Genomic DNA, 13,244 nt, shown 5'->3' on the forward strand with positions numbered 1-13,244 from the left:
TACACATATTGTACGTCCACTCGACTGTTAAAACACACCCGTGTACTGCTGGTGCCGTGGTTCTGGGTTAGAGTTATGTACAAATAATTTCTTTATTTTCTCAGTTTTTACACTGATTCAAGTTTTACTTCCTGCTGTATCGCACGCACAGCACTGGTATTTTACTTCTGAGTCGCCAGATTGTGTCTTTCATGGTCAGATGGTCTTTTTGCTGTGAAGCAGTTTCTGGGAATCCTCGTGTGCATCTTGGGTTTCCTTGCATGTGGAGGTGTTTATGAACAACTTGGGTTTTTGGAGAGTTTCTTTTTTTTTCCTTCCTCTTCTTAGAATTTTTTGCCCCACATGATGCAAATTTAGGATTAAGGATTTGGATTTGGGCAGATTCCACCACTTTGCTCTGTGTATAATTGAGTGAATTAGATGCTGGATGCTTTAGTTTCAGATTACAGCAGTGCAGTTATTGTCTCCTTTATATCTTTAAATCTGTTTACTCATAAAAGTGGCCTTTTTTGCAGTTTCTTCATGCAATATAATTGTAGGAAATTAAATCAAGTGCACATTAAATGTGTGCGAGTGTGGCTGTTTACATAGACAGTTATTTACACCGAATAGTCTCACGCTGATCGCGGCAAATTGTGAAAATACAACAACAACAAACGTTGTTGAGCCTTTTACGACACGTAATACTAAACTCTTCTAAGCTAAAGAGAATTTAACAGAACACGTGACAGCCCTGCTTGATAAGAACATGCCGCTGTTTCTGCCGCTGTGCTGACGATGTATTCAAACCATGCAGAGCATGAGCAGAGCAATGCTGTGCAAAAAGTTGCTGCAGTTCAGGAACGAACCTCAGTGAACAGGAATCAAGCTTATTCAAGCAAAGACACAGATTATTTTAGTTTCCACAAATACATCAACAGTGTCAACAGTGCATCTGAAAGGAAATGACACACTGTCACGTGTGGAGAGGAAGCAGCTGGTCGCTGTGCTTCGTGCCTCGTCACAATGGCGGCTGCCATACTATGTGCTGCTGCTGTTGATGATAATGACTCACAGAAACGTATTTTACTACAGTCCAAACACATAAAATGTAAAACTGCATTTATGTTTGCACAACCTTGCACCAAAAACATGATGGAAATTTCCATTTCGGAGCTGCAGACTCCAGATTCATTCTGAACGATCTCACCAGCGCCCATGTGAAACCTGCCCACAGAGTGGGAGTTGGTCAGTGTTTTATTCTTCCTACTGCAGCCACTGAATGTGGACGGTGTAGAGCTTTTCTACTGTTAAGCCATCATAGACAGTGCACAGCCCCCTTTTCATTGCAGATGCACTTTTGGACTCAAAATAGAAAGTGCACACTGTAGTGGCGTTGCATGCCACTTTCTTAAGAGTTGTATGTAAAACATGAACATTTACTACAGGAGTGTATGCACAGGTTTATTCTAAGTCTTTTCCATATGGGATTCTCTGCTGTTGAACGGAGACTTGATTGAAATCTCAGAATTATGATTTCCTGGTTTCTGTCATTCATAACTTCACTTTACCTGTCTGAGTTGCCATCCTCTTCTTTTGTGTTGTTTTTCATTTGTTCACCCATCGTCATGCCAATGACAGTGAGGTCCTGGAGATGCACAGGTCTATCCGGGGCGGGAGTGCCGAGTGCCTGCACACAAACAGGTAAAAAGAAAAAGAGTAGCTGTCATCATTTCCATTTTCACTATACTTTAACAACTCCATCTTAACTCTTAAAGTTGGCCGTTTTAATGCAAAAGGAACATGCTGGTTATGGTTGTGTCTGTTATTTCTGCTTTTCTGCACATGCATGAAGACAAAAGTGTGACGAGTAGTTGTAGCACACATAAATTCAACTGTCTCATAACAGTGTATGCGGGGATTTGAGCCCCGCTCGGCACCTGACCTCAAAGAAGGCAAAGCTTTGTGAATAATTTCTTTTATTTCGTTTTTTTTTTTTTTGCCTTGGATGTCTTCTCTACATAACAGCAGTTATGGATTGTCTTTCCACTTTTTTTCTTGTCTTCCTTTACGTGCATGACCTCCGCTCATACAACCAGGAGCATAGGTAGATACAGCAACACCCTCCCCCCCAAAATGCCCCTGTTAGTAAACGGTATCCATAAAGACATTTACAGGTAAGCTTTTAGCATTAAAGGCAGTCCTGCAAACCCTTCTCTGTGCCTGTCCAGCTTTCCCAGACTCATTTGTGGAGTTGGTGGGCCATTTATTCGTGGCAGTGATCTCTCAATGCAATAAATGCCCATATGTCTCCCAGGCCGCTGTGCTGATTGTGCGTGCTGTGGTCGGAGTGTGTGCCAAGTTGCTTTGTCATGGTGCCGCTTCAGTGAGATGTGTTGCTTTCCCATCTGCATTACACAATCTTTTACATGAGCACACTGCTAATCTTACACGTGTAGCCCATCAACTACAAATCATAAAAGAAACACAATTGGAGTAATTGCAGTTTCTAGTAACGCTGCGTGTGAGGGTCTAGCAGAGCTCACCTACTCTGCACACTTTGCACGGGCAGTTCACCTGAACCAAACAGTGAGTCTGGAGATATTCATGTGTGAAAACAGCTTGGGCTGACCAACGGGTGACCAAAACTTTTAGGGCCAAGGATCCATTTAGGGACACAAAAGCATGATTGTAACACCAGTTTAGCTATTTGCGACTTCCCCTTACTCGATGGTTTGGACGGACTGCAGAAACAAACTGAACTTGCTAAACTTTTAATTACTGTTGTTACTTTTATTTAACCAAGAAAGGAAACTCTCGAGATTAACACTCTTTTGCTAGAGTGTCCTAGACCAAGACAGGCAGCATTAATCCGTCTACTTTTTGGATGGATGGAGAAACTGAAGCTCCCAAAGAAAACCCACTTAAATTCTACACAGAAAGTCCCGTCCTGGGTTCGACCCCTTTTACTGCGAGGTAACAGTGCAGACCACTGAACATTTAAATAGCATTTTAACTCGATTTCTGTCTTCCTCCATGCTAATTAGAGCGCTGGCATGCTGTTGACATTGTAAGCACTGGCATTAGCATTTAGTTTAAAAGTGCTGTGGCTAAATGAAGCCGAGATGGGCTGTTAGCCTGTCTGTAGACTCTTAGGAGGCTTACAAACAAAAGAAAGTAGAAATGTGGAGAATGGAGATTGCTTAATGTTAAGAACTTTCACAACTTGTAGTAATCTTATGCAAAACCATTGTTTGCCTCACAAAGTGTCCGCTTACCAGGTTAAACTTGGGGGCAGTGCCATTTAAGTGCGTACTAGCAAGGGCTTGTTGCCTGTTGTGTATTAGTATGAAGGGTTGCTCATAATGTCCACTAGTGACCAACTTTAACTAAAGAGCAGAACAAGTGGTTTTAGTCTTATTTAAAGGAACCTGATGTTTGTCTCCATCAAGTCTCATGAAAAAACCTGAATGATGTGAACAGCTGTAGCTTGGCTTGGGTTGAAGTTCCCAGAGTACCCTGATGATGACTGCTGGTTAAATGAAACCTGAGGATGCTTTGCAGCTGATGGGCTAAAACACACGAAGTAACATCATTTTTCAGATGCTGATGATGGAATCAGAGAGTGTATGTATGTAGTATCTGCTTACTTTCCCTTTTTCCTGCTTCTGACTGCTTTCACAGAACAGTAAACGCTCGTATATTTTTTGAAATATGCTATTTCAGTTTCTTTCCAAAATTTAAAAGCTAAAATGTATTCCACTCTGTATAACTTGGTGTAGCTTAGCCCCAAAAGTTTGAAAAACAGGGGGGAAGCATTCAAAAATCCTCACTTACAATCTGACTGCAGCAAAGATGGTAGTAAAGGTATAGCTCTTTAAGCAGATTCATTACAGTTGATTGGGGACATGCCCAGGTAACCAGTGCGGGGGAAATAGTGAGACTTGCTTCATGAAGGTCTTTGGGGGACACGATGGGTTTTATGTGGACATTTCATGTAGGAGCAGTTCCCTCCATTTTTGTCTGTTCTGCTCTGATAACAGCGCGTACATCCTATAGATCTGCTGCAGCTCGGTTTCCTCGCCACATGTCGCCTCTGTAGCTTTAGATTGTGTTACGTAATTGGTGTTACATGTAATCTTCCTGTACGTATGTGTGCGGGGCCAATCCACCAGAGAACAATCTCTACACTCGGCTCTCTGAAGTCACAGACTGCATGTAGCTCATCTCGTGGGCACGATGCTGCAGGAAGCCTTTTAATCGAGCTGTTACATAAGCTGTGGACAGGATGCATTAAAGCTACCCTGCTTTATGTTGCCATGTAAATGTTCTACTTCATTTGTTAATTTCATGTTGTTTCCCCTTCCTGCACTTATTTGGCTTGTTTCTCTCAGTTGTGTGTGTCATTTTTGTTTTCCTTTGCCTCTCTTTGCATGCGGGTCTTTCCCCACCCACTGTGGGCGGGGTTTCTGGCACACAGCTCCACCCTCCCCGCATGCCTAAAGAGCAAGCCGCCCCACAGGCAGGAGGGGGGCAGCGCCTTGCCTCGTAGCATCCTCACACACCGTGTGCTCAGGTTCACTGATGAGGTCACGGTTAGGTAAGAACACACCCACTTCACATGTCCTCCCACCATTGGTCCTCTTGCCACCCAGAACTGCTTCTTTTTCCCTTTGGAGCGTGTGCTGGTAAAAGCAGGGTGTTACTCTTAAGCTCTTGTTGCCGCCCGTGTCAGGCGTTTGGCCTCAAAGCGTCGTGTGCGACGTCATGCGATGGCAACGAGCCGGCCATCTGTTGATAGTAGCTGTTGTCAGCAGCATGATGTGACACAGCACAGACATGCAGCGGAGCTCTGCTCTCCTCGCTCACTCCCAGACACACGAATCGTCCCTTCTCCCATGTAGACCTGGTTCCCATGACAACCTCTCATCTGAGTGGTCTCACTCTGCGAGGCCGCGAGGAGTGACTGGCGGTGATAAATGGAAACACAGCATCAGAGCCATTACCGTTTTAATGCGCTGTCTCATGGCCTCCCTTCTTCTCTCTTTGTCTCTCACTTCTTGTTACCTTTCTTCTGATTTTCTCTGGATTTTCTTTGTCCCTCTTTCTCTTATCAACCCTCCCTTTTTTTACTTGCTCGCCTCATCCTTTCTCCTTCTCCCTCTGTGGTGGTCTCCCATCTTCACTCTTTGCCTTATTTTGTTATCTTTCTTTTGACTATTTCTGCTGTATCTCTTGTTCCCCTTCCCACTCATCATCCTTCTGTTGTCAACATCTTCATCACCTCGCCTCCTCCTCGCATCCTCTGTCCCTGTGCATCTCTGTTTCTCTCTCTGCTGCCCTGTTGTGGCGGTGCAGTGACCTGCAGCCGTCGTTGGACAGAGTGAGGAGCGCCAGCACCACGTGTCTGAGACCAGACTTTCACTCTACTGACAGAGACAGGTATCAGAAGAACATGCACACCATCACCTCTATCTGCACTCTTTTTCTGATGGAGTCATTCAACTTTTTGGGTGTTAGGATGCTGCATGTCTCCACTTCCCTTCACATCATGTGCCCCTTTCATACATGAGTAAATTTGCCATTATACACCCTCATTTAAAAAAAATAACCCAACTCAAACTATCTAGTTGTTTGCATATCTCAGTTCTTTTAACCTCCAAGACAGATGAAGGAGTTAAACAGGAACAGATAAGATTATAAACCACAAAGGTCCCAGCAAGCGTAACTGAGTGCAGCTTCTCTCAGATATTATTTGCAGATATGCTTATTCAGTTTCTTCCCAAGAGTCATATACTAAGATTGATTCCACCCTGCAGTCAGTAAACAGAAAAAATGGCAACATGGATACTGTGCATTTATTATTTATTTATTTGCAAATAATAAGGTGAGGATAAGGAGAGAGATCAGCCAGTAAATCAACAGCTTCACCTTCACACTCATCCCTTTCTGTACGTCTCTACCTGAGCCAGTAATCCACCGTTTCCCATTGGAGAATCCTGGCCTCAGACTTGGCGATGCTATTTCTTATCCCAGCTTCTTCAAACACAGCTGCAAACTGCCCCATTGTAAGCTGGAAATCCATTGAGCAGGTCCACATAGCCGCAAAAAGCAGAATCACAAAAAGCTGACAATCGCTGTCATCTTCACTGCACATAGAAATTCTGTCCGCACCGATTATCATGAGCCCTGGTGGAGTCTGATTGCTGGTATAACTGCTGACCGAGCTCTTGTTAGGAACATATAGGGATGTAACAGCTGGTGACACCATGTTTGATCCTCTGTAGTCTGTGAGGAAGGTTTAATTTTACAGATGCAACAAAAACTGTGTTATTATAATTCTAGTTCTTCTGGTATTTTTACCACCGTGTCAGTTTGTTTGCTCACAGAAACGTGTCTCTGTGGAGCTTTTACCTGATGTTGTGCCATGAAGTTGAAAGCAGCCTTCACTGTCCCTTTCCTCACTAACAACCTCTCTCCCACTGGGATGCTCCTCCTCCCTCCCACCTTCCCACCCCTCCAGGTGTTCCAACTCTTTGCCCCGAACGACTCCCCCGAGCCCCAGGATCTTAGTAGAACATGTGGCCCCTGAGGAAGACAGGTACACCGGGTCCACCCCCCTGTGCCGACCCCTGACACGCTGCGGTTCTGCTTGCCTGCTCATACGTCCCTGAACTCTCACTTGAAAGCCTATCCTGTAGCCTGAAGCTTGTCCTGTAGTGATATGTACATCGTAGATCTTGTGATCAGCACCGCTTCCAACCCTTTTCCTGTAAATATTTGTTGTCTAAGGCTGTATAATCTCTCCTTTGTTGTGCTGCACCTGCTTCTCTCTTCTGAATTTCTTCACTTCTCTGGCTTGAAAGCACTTTTGCAGCTATGCAGCTTCCATAAACCAATAGAAAGACTGAGTTTGAACCTTTTTATAGTATTTCTTGCCCAGAGCTCAGTTGGGCCATTCTCTGCATCGCCATTTTCCACATCGTGTTTGTTTTTCTTCCTCTCTCTCTGTGGCCGCTGTGTGCCAACACAGGCAGTCTAACAGTTCTCCAGGTCCAAACTGTCCAAAGGGCAGCAGAAAAAGCCTGGAGGGGGACAGGTAAGCTCATTCATTCATTCATTTACCTGTGTTTCCACCTCATTACCCTAATCCCTTCCTTTTTCTCCAGAGGGATCATATTTAACCATCTGTTCCTTTTGGTCATGTGTGGAATTTTTTTTTCTAAGAAATCCTCAGAAAGACCTTAGATATAAACACATTGATCCATATTTGTGATTTGTTTTGTACAGTAAATGGAGCTTCGCTGACAAAAACTGGGTTTCTGTGTTTTATATGTTTGGAATTAAGCAAGAAAAAAAGCCTTTTTTTAATAATCGAGAAGCCAAACTGACTTTTTATTCTCTGTGCAAAGTTATGTTTGTCCAATCTTCCCTTCAGTGTTGTGTACTTGCACACCTCTGGATTGCTTCAGGCACACATCACAAAAAAGAGCCAAACTTTTCTCTCAAAGACCTTGCACAATGCACAAGTCAGGAAAATTCAAAAAACAGTGAACATGGTTCTGGCTCGGACCCTGCTGACTTCTCTGCTGAAGATAGAAGGCTATTTGGGAGGGTGTAGTTTGTTTGTTTTTTAATCATCTTAAACATTAAAGTACAGTCAGTTTGACCCAGAAGATGATGCTCTCCATCTAAACTCTACGGTGAAATTAGAGATCAGTGATCTGAAAATAGAGCTGAAGATAGAGGCAGTGCTGAAAGCGGTTCAGAGGTGCATGATGACACGGCCTTGAAGAACAAAACAGATAAATTTAACTCTGGTCAAGTTTTTGATTGTTTTCTTGTATTATATTAGGATTTTCTTTACATTTCATAATTGTAATATGTTAAGCCCCGCCTTCTGTAAGCTGACTTTTTCTGATTGGCTGCCCCTTTAGATTAAAAACAAAAAAAAACTGCAGGTGGGCCGATTAGACCATGATTAATATGACCATCCACCACTGAAACAGACTGTTTGTGTTGTTTTGAGTTGCTATCTTTCTGTTTTTATTCCTTTTTATTTGCTGATGGCAGTCGCATCCAGCCCACCTCTATCCTGAGGGGCAGTAGAGGGAGAGGAGGCCCTCTGAGGCCCTTTGGCCAGACAGTCCTGTCAGGGTCTTGTCCTAACTCACCACGGCTGGACAGGTGCATGCTGTTGCCAGAGCCCCGCCTCCCCTCACCTGGTTTCCTCTCTGTTACACTGAGTGCACAGATACTACCTATATCAGCCATATCCCAGTATGATCTTTATGATATGTTGCTCACAAGTGATGTGATATTTTTATAAATTGTCTGTACATAAAGTATTTGAAGTATTTTGGGGATCTGTAGAAATACTCAGACACACTCGGTGAATCTTCCTTTGCTTCTCCTGCAGCTTCATTGATGATTCTGATCAGTTTCTCTCCTATCTTGACCTTTGACCTTTACCATTGACCCCAGTTTGTTGCTTCTGTGACTGAGTGTTGGGTCTCACTTGAATGAGAGATTAATCTCTTTATCATTATATGTATGTATAACTAATTTTCGCACCTCCTTGTGTGTTCATGTCCTGCAGAGCACACCCTTATGGCAGCCCGACTTCCCCAGCGGGGACTCCCTCATCAGGTCGCAGGGGCAGGCAGCTCCCTCAGCTCCCCGCTAAAAGCAGCAGTATAGAGCAAGGTGCGTTGTGTGTGGAGAAAAATTCATAAGAAAAAACATGTATCGCTACAGTTTGATAGTTGTAATCATTCGCATCAAACTGTTGTCAAAGTGAATAACTAAAAGGATTTTTAAATGCATCAGGTTTGTCCCATTACTGGACCAGTGACATCAGAACAACAGCCCTGCGCCGTCACCTCAGTGTGTATTATAGTGGCGTTTGTCAGATGTCTGCTTCACACCCTGAAATTTAGGAAAACACGCCCCTTCACAACAGTAACCGAGCTTATTGACAAATGAAAAGTGCATGAAGGCCAAAGCACACCTTGTATTGTTCTTTGACTGACAGCAGTTTTGATGAGTAGCACTTATTGACACCCTATGATTAGAACGGGCTAAAATTAGAGAGCCTTATAATGAGTAACTGTAGTGACTGAACCTGTTTTAAAATTCTGGATTGCAGCTCTACCAGCTTCAATGCTGCACCCTTAAAAGTTAAACCCTCTAATTATGCTCACATATTGTGTTTTATAGCCAGGTACTGGGACCTCCAGGTTGAAAAGGGTTAACAGCCTTTAAATTGTCAGTGCAGAGGAGTGCTGAGTAGATAAAACTCATATGCACTTATGTAGGCTGCGCTCATGTTTGACTCTATGCCCACAGCTTCAGTGCCTTTAAGGTTTTTTTGGCCTGAATTTTGTCTTTCATCTGTCGGATTAGGACGTTTAGCGTACAATAAATCTCTGTGTCCTTCTCACCAGGAGTGAGATTTGAAAATTACATGATGCCATTTGAAGGACTGTAAAAATGATCAACTGCAGTGTTGGGTCACTTCAAACAGCAGAACTGAAGCATGACAAATGGTCACTCTTTAAGCCCTCAAGCCCGGCGCTATTAAATTTCACCTGAAAGACAATATCTCCAATTTCTGTCACCAACAGCAGCACAACAGTGAAGGATTAGGATGTGGAAATGCATATAATGAGTCTCCACATCACAATCACCAGGCTGGAGTGAAACGTTCAGCCACATTCATTTAAAAAAATCCTGTTTTAACAATTCGCAGCTGTAATTCTTCCAGATTTGACTCAGCAGGAAAAAAATTCAGTCATAGTTTAGTCAGTTGCACTGGCTCTTGTTGTTTGTGTTTTAATGACCTCTGGGGTCAAAAGGGTTAATTTATTTTTTAAACTCTCAAAAAAAGAGCCTGAAACACACAGTTCAGGGCAAAACAACAAACCTATCAAAAATCCCTGAAAGCAGTTCAGGAAGCTGTCAGCATAAAGTAAGTGCATCAAGATTTCTGTCTGCTCAGCACTCCTTTGATTGAAAAAAACAATATAAACAGTATGAAAACTGTGGAGTTTTCATACTGTTTAGAACTGTAGGTGTAGAGCAGAGTGTGCAGGGACAACACTGCACCGTTAATGAAACCGATTTAGCTATTACATGTAAGAGAGTTCATAAAGTCAGACTGAATGTGAAACTTTTATTTGCATTAACTGCTGAAGAAAAAATGTCTTTTTATGTCTGTTTGATATAATAATCAGATAGTGATTGTATAATTCAGTCAGTCTTATTTTAGTATTTTTGATCCACTTTCACTTGTTTTATTAACATTACTGCATTTCACTATTTATACAAACTCAACATTTCCTGGTGGTTTAAAATTAAAACCTTCACAGGGTTTCACTGGACTAAACATTACATGTCTTAAAAAGACTTTTATTTTGAAACATTTGTGGAAAACTCATACATTCAACTCATACCTTATTTCCTAAAAGGTAAAGATGTATTTAAAAATGATAAATTCTGTTATTTAACTAGAGAAAAGGTGGTTGCGAAAAAGTGAGTTGCGGACTTAAATACAGTATCAAACAATCCGCCTTTAATGGCGTCGATGCAGGAAATAGCAAAGTCTAAAATAATCCAGAGCATATGCCAAACAGAGCTACTGCAGGGAATAAGTTACCAGAAAACTCTAGAACGTCCTCAAGGACACAGAACGAGGATACAAACAGCAAAAAGGGACAACTGAACAAAGGACAAGGGGAGAGTGAGACAATATATTCATAGAAGGGTGAGTAAGAGTGGAGACACCTGGGAGACACAGCTAAACCAAACAAGCTAAAACCTACAAGTAATGTCAGGGACTAGAAAGAGAGAGCATATTTCCCCACATGTTGTCTTCACTTCTTTGGCTTCCTGTTAAATCCAGAATCAAATTTAAAAGGTCCCGTCTTATCTTATGACCTTGTAGAACCATATCAGCCCATTAGAGCACTTCGCTCTCGCTCTGCAGGCCTACTTGTTGTTCCTAGAGTATTTAAAAGTAGAATGGGAGGCAGAGCCTTCAGTTTTCAGGCCCCTCTTCTGTGGAACCAGCTTCCAGTTTGGATTCAGGAGACAGACACTATCTCTACTTTTCCTTTTTTGATAAAGTATACAGATAAGGCTGAATCAGGTGACCCTGACTCCTCCTTTATGTGCACTGCAATAAGTGTAGGCGTTGGGGGATTCCCATGATGCACTGAGTGTTTCTTTTTCACTCACTGTGTTTTTATACACCTCTCTGCATTTAATTATGAGTTATTATTAATCTCTGGCTCTCTTCCACAGCTTGTCTTTATCCTGACCCACGACCATGACAGTATTATTCTTAAGTTTAATTTCTGCTGCATGAAATTAGCTAGATTTTAAGACTTTATCAGACTTTAAAACATCAGTCACTGTCTGGTAGATTTCTCAGCACTCACTTGCCTGCTGATGGCGCCAAGAGTCTTAGTATATTTCCAAATTCTCTCAAGTGGCTCTTTTTCCAAAGAGCTCCGGGTTGTTGGTGTTCTCACAGTTGTGGCGTTTAGGAATATGCGCTCAGGTGGGAATTTATTTTTTGTGCAACTCTAAAATGTAAAATAAGTTTAACAGCTGTTTGATTGAAAGCATTAACTTCAGGGAATTTGGTTTTAGTCCCTCTAAAACTTTAGCCTATGTCAGTTTTCCTCACTTTCCAGTGCTATTACAGTATATGTGTGTCCTTCTGGTTCACATTCACTGGTTTTCTCTGCAAAGATAAATTTTTAAACACTAAAGTAGGATTTCACCTAACCATAAATCCAAATCCGGCATTCCCAGAAGACCTGGATTGGAATGTGAAATTTATACTTTTTCAGTGCAGATCTAAAGTGTCTTTGAGTCTTCCTGATGGAGTTTCCAGTGCACATAATGCTCCACCTAGTGTCAGAACCCATGTCCTGCATCCACAGGAAACACTATCCAATTAAAACACGTGTATTTTATTTTTCTTCATGGGTTTTGCTTTTTTCTCAGTGACATGCTTTTATCCATATCCTTTGTCTTTTTAAAAATGTTGTGCCTCAGCCCTCGCAGTGGAGGAGCGAGCCCGACAGCTGCAGATGAAAGTACATTCCTACCGGCCTTCAGCCTCCCATGACCCTGAGACAAACCTCAAGACCAAACGGGAGGTGAGTGTTTGTATTCGCTGCTCACCTCTTCCTTCTGGACTTTATAAACAATGTATTTGTTATTTATTCGTCCTCAGTTTGAACAAATGTACTGAGCTTCCCACCCTCCTTCACTTTACCTCCATCTTTAGATGTATGCAGAACAGAGGCGCAGCAGCGACAACATGTCGGCCAGATCTTCAGACAGCGATATGAGCGACGTGTCGGCGATCTCCCGTGCCAGCAGTGCCTCCCGCCTCAGTAGCACCAGCTACATGTCTATCCAATCAGAACGGCCCGGGGGACGACTCAGGTCAGTTGTGACTGTAAAGGCTGCTTTTTAACACCACAGCCATCATTTTTAATACTCTAATTAAACCCAGATGTCGGAGAAGTGCATGCTGATCACAGTCTGTCTTTCCTTTTCTTGCACGCCACTTGCCGTTGCATGTTTGTGTCCTTCTGCATGCTCTGATTCTTCCACCCACACGCACGCAAACACATGAACGCACAAACACACATAACTCAGATCCAAGTCATTAGAGGAGGACAAGAAGGACAGGAGGATCTCGTGGGGGGTGGATGGAGAGGAGGAGGAGAACGAAGGTGGAAAGAGGCAGTTCTCCGAGGAGCTGAAGCACAGGAGACACACTGTGGCAGGAGACACGAGAGAGTCCAGGTAAAGAGTTGTCACACGGTGAATCCACCCATGATGGCAAACGGTCCATCTGCTCACTGCACAACTAGGTCCACATAGACCTCTCAAGTCCAAAGAAAGGCCGTCAGAAGCTATTAAAGGTGGAAACATAAGCAGTTTATATAGAGGTGGTTTATTATAGTTTATTGTAGATGTAGATGTGGAACCTTTCTTTCTGGAGAAAGAAATCTCCAGTGAAATCTCCATATTTATGGGTAACTCCTGTTACCCATCTGCAGTGGCTTTAACAACAAATTAGGAGAACTAGATCACAAACATAAGGCCCGGGGTCCAGGAACAGTCCGGCAAAGACTCCACCCACTGGGTGGCTTTGAAAAAAGTGAAGGAACATTTTTGGATCACCAAAACATTTTCTGTAATTTTACACATTTATAAGAGTTCATTTATTACAACAGCAT

General features: G+C 42.8%; 1 protein-coding gene across 19 annotated transcripts in view; it reads left to right on the forward strand.

Moving 5' to 3' along the window:
• Nucleotides 1-13,244, forward strand: part of rims1b (regulating synaptic membrane exocytosis 1b) — a 92,895-nt gene that overhangs the window by 60,409 nt on the left and 19,242 nt on the right. For 10 of the 19 annotated variants that reach the window (XM_086297032.1, XM_086297037.1, XM_086297033.1 and 7 more), the window contains 11 exons: nucleotides 1,621-1,683; nucleotides 2,079-2,156; nucleotides 4,460-4,579; nucleotides 5,338-5,421; nucleotides 6,503-6,580; nucleotides 7,013-7,078; nucleotides 8,053-8,166; nucleotides 8,579-8,685; nucleotides 12,046-12,149; nucleotides 12,281-12,441; nucleotides 12,658-12,807. In XM_086297032.1, coding sequence (XP_086153158.1) covers nucleotides 1,621-1,683; nucleotides 2,079-2,156; nucleotides 4,460-4,579; nucleotides 5,338-5,421; nucleotides 6,503-6,580; nucleotides 7,013-7,078; nucleotides 8,053-8,166; nucleotides 8,579-8,685; nucleotides 12,046-12,149; nucleotides 12,281-12,441; nucleotides 12,658-12,807 — 1,125 coding nt within the window. The remainder of the gene's footprint in view (nucleotides 1-1,620; nucleotides 1,684-2,078; nucleotides 2,157-4,459; nucleotides 4,580-5,337; nucleotides 5,422-6,502; nucleotides 6,581-7,012; nucleotides 7,079-8,052; nucleotides 8,167-8,578; nucleotides 8,686-12,045; nucleotides 12,150-12,280; nucleotides 12,442-12,657; nucleotides 12,808-13,244) is intronic. The other 9 variants (XM_086297045.1, XM_086297049.1, XM_086297046.1 and 6 more) reach the window with 8 other exon arrangements.

Source organism: Aulonocara sp. 'chitande type north' Nkhata Bay, linkage group LG6 (assembly GCF_057382095.1).
Source record: "Aulonocara sp. 'chitande type north' Nkhata Bay isolate Kocher_YH1m ecotype deep benthic linkage group LG6, A_spYH_male_GT1.1, whole genome shotgun sequence".
In the NCBI taxonomy this organism is placed as follows: Eukaryota; Metazoa; Chordata; class Actinopteri; order Cichliformes; family Cichlidae; genus Aulonocara; species Aulonocara sp. 'chitande type north' Nkhata Bay.